The sequence below is a fragment of the Pyricularia pennisetigena genome (genome assembly GCF_004337985.1).
Source record: "Pyricularia pennisetigena strain Br36 chromosome 7 map unlocalized Pyricularia_pennisetigena_Br36_Scf_8, whole genome shotgun sequence".
Classification (NCBI taxonomy): Eukaryota; Fungi; Ascomycota; class Sordariomycetes; order Magnaporthales; family Pyriculariaceae; genus Pyricularia; species Pyricularia pennisetigena.
In genome coordinates this window covers 781,988-797,521 of record NW_021940920.1, presented here as the reverse complement: position 1 = coordinate 797,521, position 15,534 = coordinate 781,988, and the positions used below count along the sequence as shown (strand labels likewise).

At 52.1% G+C, this 15,534-nt stretch overlaps 3 protein-coding genes across 3 annotated transcripts; all 3 read right to left on the bottom strand.

The window, feature by feature from the left end:
• Positions 1–335: 335 nt before the first annotated feature.
• PpBr36_09346 (uncharacterized protein) lies at positions 336–2,015 on the bottom strand (the record flags this gene model as incomplete). Its single annotated transcript, XM_029896467.1, has 2 exons — positions 336–1,692; positions 1,849–2,015. The coding sequence occupies 2 exons, from the start codon at positions 2,013–2,015 to the stop codon at positions 336–338; spliced, it is 1,524 nt and encodes a 507-aa protein (XP_029744665.1).
• Positions 2,016–3,211: 1,196 nt separating this feature from the next.
• PpBr36_09345 (uncharacterized protein) lies at positions 3,212–4,902 on the bottom strand (the record flags this gene model as incomplete). Its single annotated transcript, XM_029896466.1, has 2 exons — positions 3,212–3,525; positions 3,597–4,902. 2 exons carry the CDS (start codon positions 4,900–4,902, stop codon positions 3,212–3,214), a joined length of 1,620 nt encoding a protein of 539 aa, XP_029744762.1.
• A 2,366-nt stretch (positions 4,903–7,268) lies between these two features.
• On the bottom strand, positions 7,269–9,794 carry PpBr36_09344 (uncharacterized protein; the record flags this gene model as incomplete). The annotated part of the gene is made up of 1 exon (XM_029896465.1): positions 7,269–9,794. The coding sequence occupies one exon, from the start codon at positions 9,792–9,794 to the stop codon at positions 7,269–7,271; it is 2,526 nt and encodes an 841-aa protein (XP_029744668.1).
• Between the last annotated feature and the right edge of the window lie 5,740 nt (positions 9,795–15,534).

The window sequence follows — 15,534 nt, the reverse complement described above, 5'->3', positions numbered from 1 at the left end:
TTTTTTTTTTTTTTTTTTTTTCCTTTCTTTTTTTGGGCTGGGATGATGACTGCAAAGCCGATACATGTAAGCATTATAACTTGGGAATAGTGGACCGAGGTATAGAGCACTGTGCCCATCACTCTGGAGACTAATAGCTGCCTCCTGGCAGCTTGATTGTTGCAAATTCATCACTCAACTCTGATTGTTTGTGCATAATGTCTCTGAATAAAGGAGGAAAGCATGTGGCAAATACAGAAAGGAATTCTTGTTGATGAAAAGTTTAATGGGACATGTCACTAATAAGGGAAAATCCCACATGATACCTATATCGCCTTGTTCTCCACTCTCAGCCCCTATCCTCTTTCCTCCGCCGCTGCCTTCTCCCGTTGTAGATCCTCTTGCTCTGCCTGGCGTGCAAGTTCTGCCGTGATGATATGTATCTGCAGCAGCGCCCTGTGCCGCGCCACCATGATATTCTCCTCAATCTCCCGCTGCCACCGCTCCCGTTCTTTGTCTTCATCTTCCTTGGTCTCGTCACCACACGGCCCGGCACCACTCTCCTTCCTTTTTGCCTCCTTAGTCACCTCCATCACCTGGCTCCGGGCCCAGGCGAGCAGCAGGACCTGGCTGGACCTGAACGCCTCGGCGCTGCGGCTCGCCTCCCTGTCCCGACAGAACCGGTCCGCGAGCTCCTCCCGCAGCCGCGTCGCGCTCTGCCGACTGCTGCCACCCGCGCCCCTTGCTGTCTCGTCCTGCTGCCGCTGGCGGCCCCCGCGCACACCTGCCCCAATCCCAGCCATGGACGGCAATTCGACCGGGCCCCACCGCCTCCCCTTCCTCCGGGCCGCCTCCACGTAGACGAGGACGTCGACATCCGTCTCACCATCTCGCCGGAGCTCCGCCCAGGTCGCGTCGCGCTGGAGCGTGTGGCGCCGAAGCTCGGCCTCGCGCCAGTCGAGCCACCAGCATTCGAACCCGAGGTACTCGACCCACGTGTCCGGGGCGTCCTGACGGGCGGCATCGCGCAGCAGCTGGAAGTGGTCCGTGAAGCCGTGCGTGCGCAGGCGGCGGCGCGCCGCCTCGACGTATTCGTCGAAGCCGCCGTCGGCAAATGAACCGACCTCCCTGCAGATATCGCGCTCCCAGCGGCGGCGGTCGCGGCGCGTGCGCCAGCGGACCTCGATCTGTCCGTCGTCGTCATCATCGTCGTCGTCGTCGTCGTTTTGGTCAGCCGCAGCGGCCGGTGCCTGCGTGCCGCGATCCAAAAGGGCTTTCCAGGCCTTGCGAAAGGTGGCCAGGTCCTGGTCGTCGTCTGGCAGGACGACGCCGCGGTTGTCGGCCTGCCAGCGCCGAAACTGCCGCCAGCGCTGCAGCGGGCGCGAGAAAACGCCCAGCTGGTCTGCGCTGCCTGTGAAGAAGACCGGATCGCCCAGCCAGGGCTTCATCAGCTCGACGTGCTTGGCCGGCTGCCGGTAGACGTCCCCGAGGAGGTCCAGCGGGCAGGGCGGCCGGCCGCCGTCGGCCACGAGGGCGTGGTAGCAGCAGGTTTGGTATCTCTTGCCGCCGCCGCACGTCGTGGGCTGCAGGAACAAGAGATCCTCGTCGTCCCACAGGGGCGTTTCCGTCTCGGCGCAGGATATACTCTCCAGCTTCGCCACGAGTTCGTTGTAGTCAATGGGCTGTGCCGCTTTGGCCAGGGGACGGACGGCTCTATGGTTTGGCGTTTTGAGTCAGAATAATACGCAACAATGCGAGCGCGCGCAAGAAATTCGTATTAGAAAAAAAGGGAAAAAAAAAAAAAAAAAAAACCCGTGCAGGGTGGGTTATAGTGTCAGTTCTACTAAAAGGAGACTGGCTTATCATTACTTGAATCTCTGGATTAGTTCGTCCCGCTGGGGTTCAGCCGTCGTGTTCCAGTCAACAATGGCTTCAACATCAAGCTCTTGTCGAGGACCCCAGTTGTTCACCAGGTATCGGGCAAGACTTTGGTCGTCCAAAGCAAGCAACTGCTCGGCCGTGAAATCCGAAGCCATCGTTGCGCCGTGCCGCGCTGAGTGTTATCGTTATTTTTCATTTGCTCGGTGGCGTGTCGCTTTTGATGTTAACGATGTCGACTACTTTCATGGTCATGGCAAAGGTATTATACAAGTGAAGCGATATGCTTTGCTTTGCTTTCATCGAGGAACGTGGCAATGGGTATATTGAAAAGGGTGGCAAAGGATTGGGCTGGCCTAAATCCCCGAACATAACTGGATGTAAGTTGATCTAGACATGTAGACTAGATCGATTGGCTAGTCTTGCCTCGCATACAGGGACATCTGTAGGTTTAGAAAAGTCGGGTGTACCTAGGCGAGATACTGCAGCCGGTTCCTTCTCAGCATGGGGATTCTGCAAGTGATCTACCAGCCCATCAGCTTTGTTCCCGATCCATGCTTGGGACCCCATTCCTAATTCGACCAGAGGCAAATGGGCAGGTGGCAATGTGCGACCCATCCTTTTTTTCTTTCTGCAGACAAACGGAGGGGGCCAGGCTGCCAAACTCGGGTATTAGATTTAGAATTAGCAATTGAATGCAAGAACCAACCGGCCAGAAGCATCTTAAAATTTCTCCCCTTTCCACGCCTCTCTTCTCTTCCTTGTGCCACATCTTTATTGACCAATCCAAGCGAATTCGGAACATGTGTGTCCTGAGAGCGGGGATTATGTGCATGTTCCTAAACCGTCATCGGAATATTGCACCATTTGTAATCATCTAGATGTGAGGGGGGATCGGGTGCCTGCCTGAAGCTCTTACATCGCCCGAAAGTGTTATCTATAATTTGTATGGAGTGCAGCGCAGCCTTTGTCCTGTGTAGTAGGCGTTGTCAGGCCGGTAGAGGATGGGAATATGTACCTATCCTAGGTGGTATTTGGTAATCACCGAGTGCCTTAGCGAATCTCGGCTTGAAGGCAAATTTTAGACTCATCGAGATCGCCCGCGGTATGGACAGTCAGATGCCTATATACGTACATGACGAATTCAAACTAGCGTCCTAAAGCCGACGCACCAATGCGAGAAGCCCTTTGTTGGAAGCCATGTCTTGAGGGCAGCAGCAACCGTGATCTTGTTTTGTACATAGATGGTTTAACTAGTTAGCAAGCTTGGCAGTGCAAGATGAGTACCATAGCGTTTCTGACATGGAAAAAAAAAGGGGGGGCAACACCATCATTACCCTGCTGTCATACAGAACTATTCCTTCTTCTCTCCAAACTTTTGCTGGATAGCCCTTATCTGCTCCTCGACGTTCACGTGTTGCAGATGTGCAATGTGCGCCTGGCTCTTGCCGTCCGGGTTTCCGTCATAACTGTTGATGGCCGCCTTCTTGCGCCTGGCCATCTCCTCCTCCGACAGCGGCTGGCCAGTGACGCTGTCGAACACGTCCGTCCTTTGGCTCGCCAGACGCTTGAGGTTGTTCGCCACATCAGCCGTCGATATGTTGGTCGTTGCGTATCGCGACTCTGCCTTGGCCTTTTGCTCCTTCCACCTGGGGTCCAGCAGTTCAACTGAGGTGTGGGTAGTGCATGGTTAGCAATTATGATAATTGACAAGAAGTTTTGATCGACGCTGGACTTACTTCTCATGTGCTCCTCCCACTCCGACAAGAGGATCTGCTGGTTACATCTTGGACACAGCGCCGTCTGTCCACCAGTCCTCGGACCCCTGGCTGCAGCTTTGGGCACGTAGTTCTCCTTGATCTTCACTGGCGCCGTCCCTCCTCTGGCCTCTGCCTGGGCCTGGTGCATGCGCGACCGGGCTTGTTCCCTTTCTTGTATCCTCCGCGTCTCCTCGGGGTCCTGCTGCATGTGTGCCGGCTGCGCCGGTGGTGCCGCTGCCGGCGAGTCTTGTTGTGGTGGTGCTGGTTGTGATTGCTGCTGCTGTACTGGATAGGCGTTGTAGCTGGTATCGTCAAAGGGGAACGCCTCCTCGATACGCTTGGCGTTGACCGAGAAGTTTTGCTTCTCCTCCAACGACGCGTACTGTATGTCGTTGAGCGTCGTCGGCGGCGGAAGGGCAATGTTGGCGTCTGCCTCGGTAAAATCGATCGTCTCCACCACGACAAAGTCATTCCAGTCGATGCGCGCAAAGTCGTCCTTCTTCTTCTCCTCGGCAGCCTCCTGCTTCTGCCTCTCCTGCTCTTGCCACGCCGCATACTCAGCCCGCTGCTTTGCCCGCTCCAGAATGTGGAACCGGTCCTCGACGTTCCGGCGCAGCTGCTCGATTCGCTGCTCTTGAGCCTTGGACCCGTCCCCTCCCATGCCGCTCTCCTTGAGTATGATGGCGTACTGATCTACCGTGTGCTGGAAGAAATTGTGGAAGGTGTGATTCGGGATAAGAAACTGAAACTGCGGGTTCTTGGTCTCGCGCTGCATCAGTTGCGTCTGAAACTGCCTCCCGTTCCTGGCCACGAAGAGCGCCGTGACCCTCAGTATCTCCAGATCCTTCTGGTTCATCCTAGGCATGCGCGCCGAGAACTCAAAATCCGGCGGCTTGGGCGGGCCCTGGGGCTCCTTGTTCTCTTCGGCCTGCTTGGCCGCCGCCAGCGCGGCCGCATCAGCCCGACCGGCCGCCAGCGCGGTGCCGCGCCCGGCCTTGTACTCGGCCTTGCGCCACTCGTAGTACGGGTTGTACGCGTCGCTCTGGCTCGTGACGAAGCTGAACTTTGGGTTCCCACTGTGGTTCTCCCGCAGGCGCTGCTCGATTCCCAGACCACCACGCGCCACGTACCCGGCCGTCTTCTCAATCACCTCGCGGATCTCGCCGGGCGGCGGGATGATGACGCCCTCTGGAGGCCTGAGGCCGTCGAGCTGGGCCGCCGCCGCAGACGCAGCTGCCGTCTCTGCCGCCGCTGCCGGTGGGGCAGCATCGCCGTTTGTCGCCATGGTTGCTCGTGCGACTTGTTGTTTTCGGGATATGGGGTTGGCCTCGGCCTACTGCAACGAGGCTTTCTCGTCTGCTTGCTGTCGCTCGGCTCGATCCGGTGGTCCTTACGAATTGAGTTTGCTGCTCAATATGTGTCCATTGGTTACAGGTAGATATCCTGATGAAGGATTGGTGTCTTGCTGAGTTCCGCTGGGACGACCTTGATGTACTGATCGAAATTGCGACGGTAAGTTGTCGGCCGGTGGGTCAGCTTCACTTGTCGCGATGGATTCAGTCGCGTTCCATCTCCGACAGCAAAAAATATTACAGTGGTTCCATGTCGCATACCGGATAGGTCCGTGCTCAATTATCTCTCAGGCTTACCTACCCTACACACCCAGTATTGTTTCCAACCCCAAGTCCATGCTCGTCTAATTGTGGACCTACCCTGCACTTGCAACAAAAATACATGTTCAATAACAAAACCCAGACTGGGCATGATGCAACAGGCCTTTTTCCCTGTGAGTTGCAATATAGGCCAGTCTGACTGAAGTTTTTTCGTCGCGATAACTGCCCGTTTCCCCAATGGACAGGCTTTTGTGTCGTATACACTCTGTGAAGATAAACGAATCACTTGTGATTCCCATGGTACACACTTAGGTTGCACAAATCGCATCACCCACATCAACCAACACGTGCGTATGTCAGTTGTCCTGTGTAATCAACAAGCACGTTCGTAATCATGCTTTTTTTTTTTTTATCTTGCTACAATTGAGGCGCATTCGCGTTTCGGACTTAGAAAGCCTACTATTTCAAGACATGTCATCCGTAGTTGTCTTGCCACACTAAACCCATGCCTCACTCAGTCTGATGACCAACCAACCACGATAAGCCAGCGCCGGCTCCCGAAGTCGTCCAATATCGTACTGAGGGTCTATCCAGTCGCGGATACCTTTCACGTCGCATCCTCTCCCTTACAAGCCTGGAACCTAATCTCCTTTGTGCCTAGGCAACTAACTCCCAAACAAAAACATGTTCAGGAGGACCTTGGGATGAAGCTTGCCATCACTCTGACGTCACAGGACCCCCACCCCTCCAAAAATGCCTACATTCTAGAACGACTCTAGTAAAGGTTGTTGCAACTCCAAAGGGGGCCAACAAACCCCAAAATATTCACCGCTTGAATCCAACAGAGAAAGAACCTAAAAGGAGATTGTTCGTCTTAACCTAAAAAAAAAAAAAGAATAAAAAGAAAAGAATCAGAAAAAAGAAAAACCTGATCACGCTTGATATTTCTATAGTTGTTCCATTAGTCTCATAGCAGCCACGATCCGCCGCCAAGAGCCAACCCCAGTAGTGCCAAACACTACGTTAAAAATATCCAGAGAGTTGTTGATACAAGTTGGCAAGATTCCGGGGGACAGCAGACATCTGGGAACTCGCGAAAATTTGCTTACCTGACGGATGAGCGCAAACCAGTCAAGAAACTTTTTTTTTTCTTGATCCCGTCCCGGTGGTCTTGGCGACTTGGCATCAAGAAGATCTCGGGCTGTAGCTTACCGCAACACAATGATAACATTGGTTGAACGTCGAGATCATCACCAAGAAAATCGGACGGTTCGGAGTCTTGTGTCGCTGGGAACATCCAGGCTGTCAGGGGTGTAAACATTCATTGCAGGTCCTTTCTGACTAGTCAATATGTGATATTCAGAACATATCCTGTATTCATACTTTTTTGTGATTTCCAAGAGTTCATCTACACCCAGGGTCTTCGTTGCATGAAAGGGAGAGGGACATTGAAGCTGTAATAAAAGTCCGCCAAAACTGGCACCGGTAATATTATCCGATTCTTGGCTTGTGTTTGGGGCTATAAGCAACAAAAGAAATCAAGAAAGAACAACACGAGGACCGTCGAGTCTTCCAGCCCGATTGGCCCAGAGCCACCCATTGCTAGGTGGCCTTTATTATCCGCAGTTAGAGTAAAGACAGAAAGATTCAATGCCACCTTCCCATTGACAATCACTTCCCAAGGGGGGAAAAAAAAAACAACGCCATCCTTTATAATGATGCACCTTGTCATGTGTGTGAAGAGAGAAATAGTCCACCCAGTGATCAAAGAAAGATCTCAGAAACACAGAACCAGGCCCTAAAAGGAGCCACATCAAACGGAACCAAGACAGAGTTGAAAGTAACGGGCAAGCCAGAAAGTAGTAGCATGTGTATCTATAATTTATTCGTCGATAGGCATCAGGAATTATAGCAGTAATAATACTGTTTGATCGTATGGTCATGGCCCAGTTAATTTATGGGATGTATGTTTGTTTACACTCCCGTGTATGGAAATGAGAAAGTCGTGTCCCGTGAGAAGGAAGACGCTGAAATTATTTTAGTACCCGGCCTGGCCCGGCATCTTGCCTAGCGAGTGGTTCCCCGAGGCTACCGGCGGCAAGTGGTTGTGGCAGAAAATCTTCTTGTTGGTGAAGCATTCTTTCTTGCTCGCGTCGATCTTAGTCGACGGCTCGTCGTATGATTCGAATTGGCAACACTCGACAGTCTTCATCCACCGGTTGTTGAGCACCTGCGAGATGCTGATACGCCTGGCCGGGTTCGGGTGCAGCATTCCAAAGACCAACCTGCGGAGCGCAGGTGGCTTGATGCCCATATCAAACGCAGCCGTGTATGGCTGGTCTCCGTCGCAGATAGCCGGGATGCCCTCCTCGCCCTCGCCCAGCATGTCGTTGCCGTGCTTCTTCTCCCACCGCGTCCACGCCCGCACAAGCTGCGTGTACTGCGGATTGGCACCATCGTCGCGGGCCTCCTTCCAAAGAGGTGCGCCGAAAAACAGGTTTATAGCAATCACACCCGCGCCCCAGACGTCCAGAGCCCGCGGGTCGTACCTGACGCCCCTAGTCAAGACCTCAGGCGAGATGTAGGGAAGACTTCCACAGATGCCAGGGTCACAGAGCCTGACCTCGCCCATATTGATGCCGCACTGGCCTCCGGACTCCCTGAGACCCGGATGCGTGCCGGTGAAAACGTCTGAGACGCCAAAGTCGGTAATCTTGAGCTTACTGTCCTTTGTGATGAGCAAGTTCTCAAGCTTGATATCGCGATGGGCGATGCCGTTAGTATGTAGGTAGTTGATGCCCTGGACGAGCTGCTTGAAGAGGCAGAGGCGGTCCGATTTTCGCGACTCCTCAAGCAGGTACTTCTTCTCCACCAGGCTGTACAAATCGCCCTCGGAGCAGTACTCCATCACGTGGTTCCAGCGGCCATGGTCGGTGCAAAGCCTGATGGACTCAACAATGTTGGGATGGTGCAGACTTTTGGCTATGCTGAACTCGGACTTGATCTTCTGCTCATACTCGTCCTTGGTTTCGGTCGACGACTTGGGGCGGAACTCCTTGACAGCATAGAGTTCCCCCGGGCAGTTTTTGCGCTGCATCAGCGTCACCTTGGAAGTGGCACCTTTACCGAGATGCCTGCCGTGACGGCCGAGAACCTTGTGGTAGTATTCAAACTCAGCCAGTAGATCCGCCACGTCGACGGTGAAGTCGTCGGGCAAGCTCACACTCAACCGCCGCGCCTTCAGACCCACGCCAGACATGGCTGGCATACCCCACGGCTGACGAGTGAGTTCTTCGAGGTTCTCCATGTCTCCATTTTGACCGCGCTGTGTCTGTTCTGCCTGAGCCTTCTTGAGGTCAAAGCTGCTAGCCCGCCTCTGGGGCTTGACGCGCTGGGTAGGCTTGGCATCGCCATTGGGTTGGTGTGCTTGGCTGGTCCTACCACCCGAAGTGACGAACTGAGCGGCTTTACGGCCCAGGCCGCCTAGCCCCGTAGAGGAGCGGACCTTCTTCTTGATGACACCAAAATCGACGTGCTCATGCGACGGGCTCGGCATTAACGACGTCGCGGCGCGGTCGCTGTGTGCAAACATGTTGATTGGCGGGGAAGGGGGGCTGTTTGAACGGGTCGTAGCTAGAGAAGTGCTTTCCCTCCTTATTGACCACCTGCGGTTTGGTTGCGGAGGCTTCGCCGGCCCATCGGATATCGCAAACTCCGAGCTGGTGCTGGCCGCTTCCGGCTGCTCGATGTTGGGCCTTTCGATTTGAGAGTTGGAGCGTCGGAAGGCCTGGCTCATACGCCGGAGGGGGTTACGGGAGTTCTTCCTCGAGTGGGCCGGTGGGGTGGCTGAGGGTAATGGCTGGTCGGTGTTGGCGGCGGCGCTGGCTGTGTTTACGGGAGCGGGTATGCTTTTGGGTGCTGCTGTGGTCGCGTCGGTCTCGCTGGATGCAGTGGCGGATTTGACGGTTTTCGTCGAAGTCGGCGACTGTTCTGACGGTGCTGGTTCGGGGCGTGCTTGAGTTGCAGACGTGCCGAGAATCAACTGAGTCTTGTTGGTTGGGGGGGCGTCGTTTTGCAATGAAGAAAAGGCTCCAGTCGAATGTTCGGCTGAGGAGAGCGACGTGGGATGTGTGTCGTGGTTTTGTAAAGTGTGGAAATCTTGGGACTGACGGCCGCTGACTGGAGTAACAGGCTCGTTTGGCGTGTCGCTCTCAGACTCGTCTTCCTCTTCAAGGATAGAGCTAGTAAGCTCGGTCGGAAATTGGCGTGGCGATGACGAGAGGCTGTTTTCGCCTTGCGCGGGATCTGATGCTGCAGGGCAAATTGGGGATACAGTGCTGATGCACTTTGAGGGGTGTGATTGAGGTTGCGTTTGTGGATGTTGTGAAACCGAGGCGTCTTTGGGTGGCACAACGGATTGCAATTGTTGTTGCTGTAATTGCGGTAGCTGTTGTGCGTTGTTGCTGCTGTTATGAATAGGTTGGGGGGCCGTTGCAAATGTCTGGGACGCTGCACGTAAGGGTGCAGAAGCACCAGCTGGTGGTAAAGTTGCCAAGCCGTCCATGGCTGTCAAATAAAGTGAAAGGGCCGAAGTGGGAGGAGTTTAGCCTTTGCAGCTTGGGACCGTTGCTTTGCTTTCCTTTCTCTGCTGTAGAAATCGATTGAGGGGTGCGTGCCCTTCTGGTCCGGTCCTTGCTTCTAGGTGCTTGTGCCGGAGGACCGACCTCGTGCCAGTACACTACGTCAGGGGGCCTGGGACGCTTGCAAGGTGGTGTGTGGTGTAGTGTGTCAAGGTCGGCTTGGGCGGGCTATCGGCCGGTCGGGCGGGCAGGTCCTGGGATGGAATGGTGGATTTCACTCAACTGGGTCACAAAAGAGAGGAAACCCCAGCCACACCAACCCTAGGCAACCAAGCAACAGTTAAGGAAAAAAAGGGTCGCCGAGCAATGCTGAGCGAGTTCGTGATTTATGAGTCGGAGAAAGCGATTCCAAAAAAAAAAATCCCACCATATGCTAGCACGCAATCTGCAGGAAAATATGATCCCCGTCCTTTTCGTGTTTTGTCTTTTATAATCGTAAACTGACAACCGTATCTCCGGATTGTCTGTAGGAAACCTGATTCAACTTCTTTCTCTGTTGATGCAAATGTGGTGGCAATCTCGTTCGTTCCTCGAAGTAATCGAATTCCCCAAAGCAAGTTGTTGCAATCATGCCACCCTCTTGGCCTTTGAATCTTGCCCTCTTCTTGTTTTTTTTTTTCTTTCCTTGTGCTTTTCGCGTGAAAAGTCAGGTGCCAAGACTTCTTCGAGGATGGTGGCTGCAGGTGTCGTGTGCGCCTTGTACGCCCACCGTCTTGTCAAGTCACGGGCAGGGAGGACAAGATAGGGTAATTTATGCGTCGATCGGGATCGGGTATGGACAGGCTTGGTTCGTCTATAGATTGGATAGGCTTGCGCTCAGTTGAGTTTGGGAGAACTAAAAAGGTATGCAGAAGAACAACAACAACAAAAAAAAATCGATATGAATAACGAAGCCAAGCTGCTTCTTGTAGAAAGTAAAAGCCGACTGCGGTCCAGGTCGTTCTAAAGGTGGTCGCAGAAGCCCCCTTTAAGGAGGGGAGCAAAAAACAAAGTCGGTCTCGTCTTTTCTACGCTGCCGTGGGGTGGACGGAGCTGTGCTGCTGGTGCGGAAATAGCTCAAATGCGGATGCGGGAGGAGGCGTAGCAGCAAGACATACAAGGTAAGGTTGCAAGGTTGCAGGGTGTGTCGCACCGAATCGTGGTGCCTGCTGGGTCCTAGTTCTTGGTTTCTGGGGTCTTGGTTGCTGAAAAAAAAAGTCGGAACCGGTCTTCTTCCCAGTCTAAGCCGGTCTCCTAGAGAGGTGCCTTTTCGCCAAGGCACTATCCCGATGATAGGTTGACTTGATTAATGCTAATTGCAACGCCAATTGGGAGATGGATAGTTCTAGACAGAGCTCGCGGAAAAAAAAAACAAGCCTGCAAGTTTTAGGTCGGATCCCTCGGGTCATCGACGACTACCGTGGCGTATTCAGTAGTTCTCTCCCTGATGACATGCCCAAACCAGACTTGAGGGTGTTGGTGTCGCTTCGAGGGATTTTGTGGGCACCTAGCCAAGGATCTGCGGTAGAGGTATCTTGAACCTGACGTTGGATTGGTTGGATGACAAGGTTGCCGGGAATAGCCCTTTGAAATACTTGAAGGCGAAGAATGACCAAATAGGTGGTGGATAAAAGAAATAGATAAAATAGTATTAATAAAACAGTAAAGTAAACTAAGGCCACTTGATGGGCTAAACGAGGAACGACCATCAAAGGACCTTCACGAGGGAGAAGACGACGGATTAAGAAGTTTTCAACACGCAAAATTGTTCCATTTTTCTTCGTCTTCTTAACACTCGATAGTCAACATCATATCGATCAAAATGGGGGAAGCAAGTGTTGTTTTAAAACACGCAATACAGGTCTGTCCCCGAAAAAAGCCGCGTCCAGTTTCGAAAAGAGAAAGTGGAGGATGAGGGTATGTATCGATATGCTTGCAGCGTAGGAGCACAACTAGGAAAAGTGGGCAGGGACGATATTACATGGAGAACCGAGTATGGGGGTGTCGTCTCGTAACTCGTAACAGTTACCTCCAGTCCGAGAGCCCACAGTCAGTATGCTATGCTGAATTTGTAACTTCTAACTGACATAACATATTCATACGTTATTACCAATCAGTACTCGATTGGCTGATTAGTTGAGACCAAAATGTGTAAGAGTCGGGACGTCAAAGCGAATGGAATACGAGGGGAAATGGAGAATAGAAAAGAATATGACCGCGAAAAGGAGAGGGGGAAAAAAACGGAAGCATTCTCCTATGCAGAATCCCCAGCGTCAGTCAGTACATCACACCGTCGGAAACCCCATCCGCGCTTGAGTGTTTACAAATAGGTCCGTCGTCGGCCACATCATATGTAAGGCGGGAAACAAGCACGCACCCAGTACTACCTTGCTTTGGGTCCCGCGTGCCGAGACGCAGGCTGGTGCTGGCACTTTTTTTTTGCTCTACTTTTTTTTCCCAATGTGAAAGGGCGATTGGGGGAGCCCCCCCACAATCCGACTTGTACAGTACAAACATTCAAATTGTTATGATTTGTTAATCGTATAGTAGTAATATTGTGTGGGTTTATAAACTCCATATAAAGTAATATAGGCTGGACAACCCCCAGTGGAGCAAGTTTCTTAAATCCTACGACGGTGAGGGAGGGGTGCGACGCACCGGCAATAGAGCCTCACTTGGCCTTTTGTTTCCTATCGGTACACCATTGTTTTCATTAATGATGATCATCTTTACAAAGCGCACTGTCTTGTCAATTCACACCGAAGCCTAAAAAGCCTCTCGGCGCGGTAACTTCTTGGCAATTGCAAACAAACTTCTACTGATATTTTTGTCATAGCGAGCAGGGCTATCCGGCTTGGCTTGGCTTGGCTGGGAATTGTCCATCGAACTTCCTCTTTCAATGTTGAGTTCGATGTTTCATTTCATGGACAACTTGGTCCAGGTATGGACAACTTTTGTCATTGTATCTTTTTTGCTTTTGTCTTCGACGGTGTAGGTTGGGATCATCGCCGTACGTCTTCGGGAATGGCCTCACTTCCAATATGTCCTCATCGAGTCGAAGCGGTCAATCCAGCCTCACCCCGGATTATATGAGCCTTTTGTTTTGAACTTACTTTTTCTCTACAATACTCTCCTTCTAGGTTGTCTGACAAATGTCCTTGTTGCAGGCTTTTGACTGGCTCGCCTAACGATTTGTAGCTTCAAAAAAAGTCACAGCTGCTAGATTTTGTTCGCTAGTGCAGCAGGCTTGGTACGAGCGGTGCCAAGTCCTTGACGTGACCCCCGCGGAGGTATGTGCGCTTTTGGGGTGGGTAGTCTTGCAAGTGGGGGCGTATGGTGGGGTATCCCACCCTTTCCAAACCAACTAACATTTGGTTTGATTCCGCTGTTTGCTCCACCAAATGTTGTTCAGCAGCCAGCAAACGTGGGCGAACATTCGTACCGGATCTGTGGTTCACTCGGGCGAAGTTACAGTTTTGGAGTGCACAGTCATGCTGTAGACAGTGGCGACGGACAATACAAGGTAGTCAGTGGGTAAGACAAGATTTCTCTTGGCTGAGTTGCTCTTTTGAGATGATGGGATGTCAGCGAAGGCAGTGGCCCGACCAAGAGGCCGACGCGGAAATGAATGGAAGTGTGGATGGTCATGACGGCGCCGTGATTGGCTTGTTTCCCTCTACCACACTTCTCTTTTAATCCTCCTTCTGGACAATTTCGATTGCGTCCGAAGCTGCAGCGCATCAGAACCAACCAGGTACGGTTCCGATCGATTTGTCAAATCAAGGACAAAAGCTCCTTCAGTCAACCAGTAACTCGGTATCATTCCCCCCAGGTTTTGATTACCAGGGCTGTCGACTTGAGTTGTTCTATGCTGTCAAGTCATTCCTCATTCAAGGATGTACAATACCCAGATAGTACTACACATCAGAGCAATTCATTCGACTTTGCTAGAAGCGTGCCAAGACGGTCGTTCACCCTGATTAAGTGCGAGATGGTAAAAAGTCTGCTTGTCCGGTGCCTCTTTTTTCTTCGGGTTAAGGCAGGCGCCAAAATGCGACCAAGGTGCGACGGTAGCATCCAATGAGTTTACTTTTTTAGGGGGGGGGGGGGGGGGGNNGGTCACATTTTCCCATGCCTTCTGTCATGCTCTCGTCGGCCTGAGACGAAGGTCTGCCCACTCACCTACATTTGTTAGCGTATTTGCCGAGTGCCGAGACGCGATAAGGTAAATGAGCATTATGTGAGAAGAGGAATAAAAATGGATTTTTGTTAGTACGACTCGTCCGGACGAAATGTGGCTATTACGCAAAGAGTTAGTAGCTGGGTAAGCATCTCGGCCAGTACTGTACGCAATCGTGGGACCCGTCGCTTCGCTTTCATCATGGGTCAAGTGATATATATGGGGTCTCGGCGGAGAAGGGGTCCTCTAAAATTGCATCATAGGATCAGGGATTATTCTATGATTGTTCCGCATTTTCGTCGTCTCGTTTTCCCTATGGCTAGTCGACATCAATGAGGAGATGGCGGCAAAAGGAATAAGGGACACGATTTTGTGGTAGTGGTAAATCAGGGTATCCATGGATGACGACGCAAGTGGATTGACCGCCAGTTGGAATTAACCATAGCATAGTAATTGACCAGGTGTGCTGTCACCTGTATTCATTATGATATATGTTTTTCCACGGCATTAACAAATAACAGCCTCAGGTTTACTTAACAAACAAGCTGGCACACCTGGAATGTGGGATTTGTCGCTGCTTCGTGTGCATTGAGGGTCTTGACTGGGTAGGTGAGATAGGGGATTAATGGTCTCAAGTTTCCCCATGACGCCATCCCCATTCTGCGGGGCCCCCATTTCAGCTTTCTATCTCCGGCTTCCTCCTTTCCTCCCAACAAACAGAAAATGAGAGTAATAATAGTTTGTTTACCTTGGAGCACCGCCCGCATATACAGTACAAACCCCGTGACGGGGTCTTCAGGGCATGGAAAACAGACAGTGTTTGTAGGGCCTTTTCCCCTTACTGTCCCAGATTTTCCAAGCTGACAAGTACCCAGAGTCTCTGACTTGTGTCAGTAGGATTGAATCGATGGTAGCAGTATGGGATTCATCAAAGCGTCAGGGAAATTCCATGTATGCCCCCAATGCAAATGTGCATTCATGAAGAAGCAACAAATAAGCACCAGAGGCCAGCGAGACAGAAAAAAAAAACAATAAACGCGCACACACACGCACACAACAGGTTGAGGGTTAACCCCACCTTGACTTGCATTCAATAGGCGCTATTGCGTAACATGGTCAGGGTCTATCCCTGAAGAATACCACCAAAAGACGATGACAGCGGAAATTTGTCCACATTTTCTTTTAACCGGGCGGGTCAGAATCGCCCTATCATCAAAGAAGACTCGATATCGATTCGTCCCCGATTAAGACTTGTGGCGGCCATCTCGCGATTGATGTCAACAGTATCTTGTGCATTTCTTTCGAATGACTCGTATGTCCTTAGGCCTTTAACCAACCTCTCTGGAAGCGACTTTGTCCGTCTTACTCCTCCCCCCCTATTGTCTCCTTGACCGCTCATTACTGCACAAAGGGCCACAGAAAATTCCCGGGCTCATCTCGGCCGATCTTGGGGGCTCTGTTCTGCTTAGCCGGCCGCGACGGGCCTCCAAGGATTGTTTTTGGGG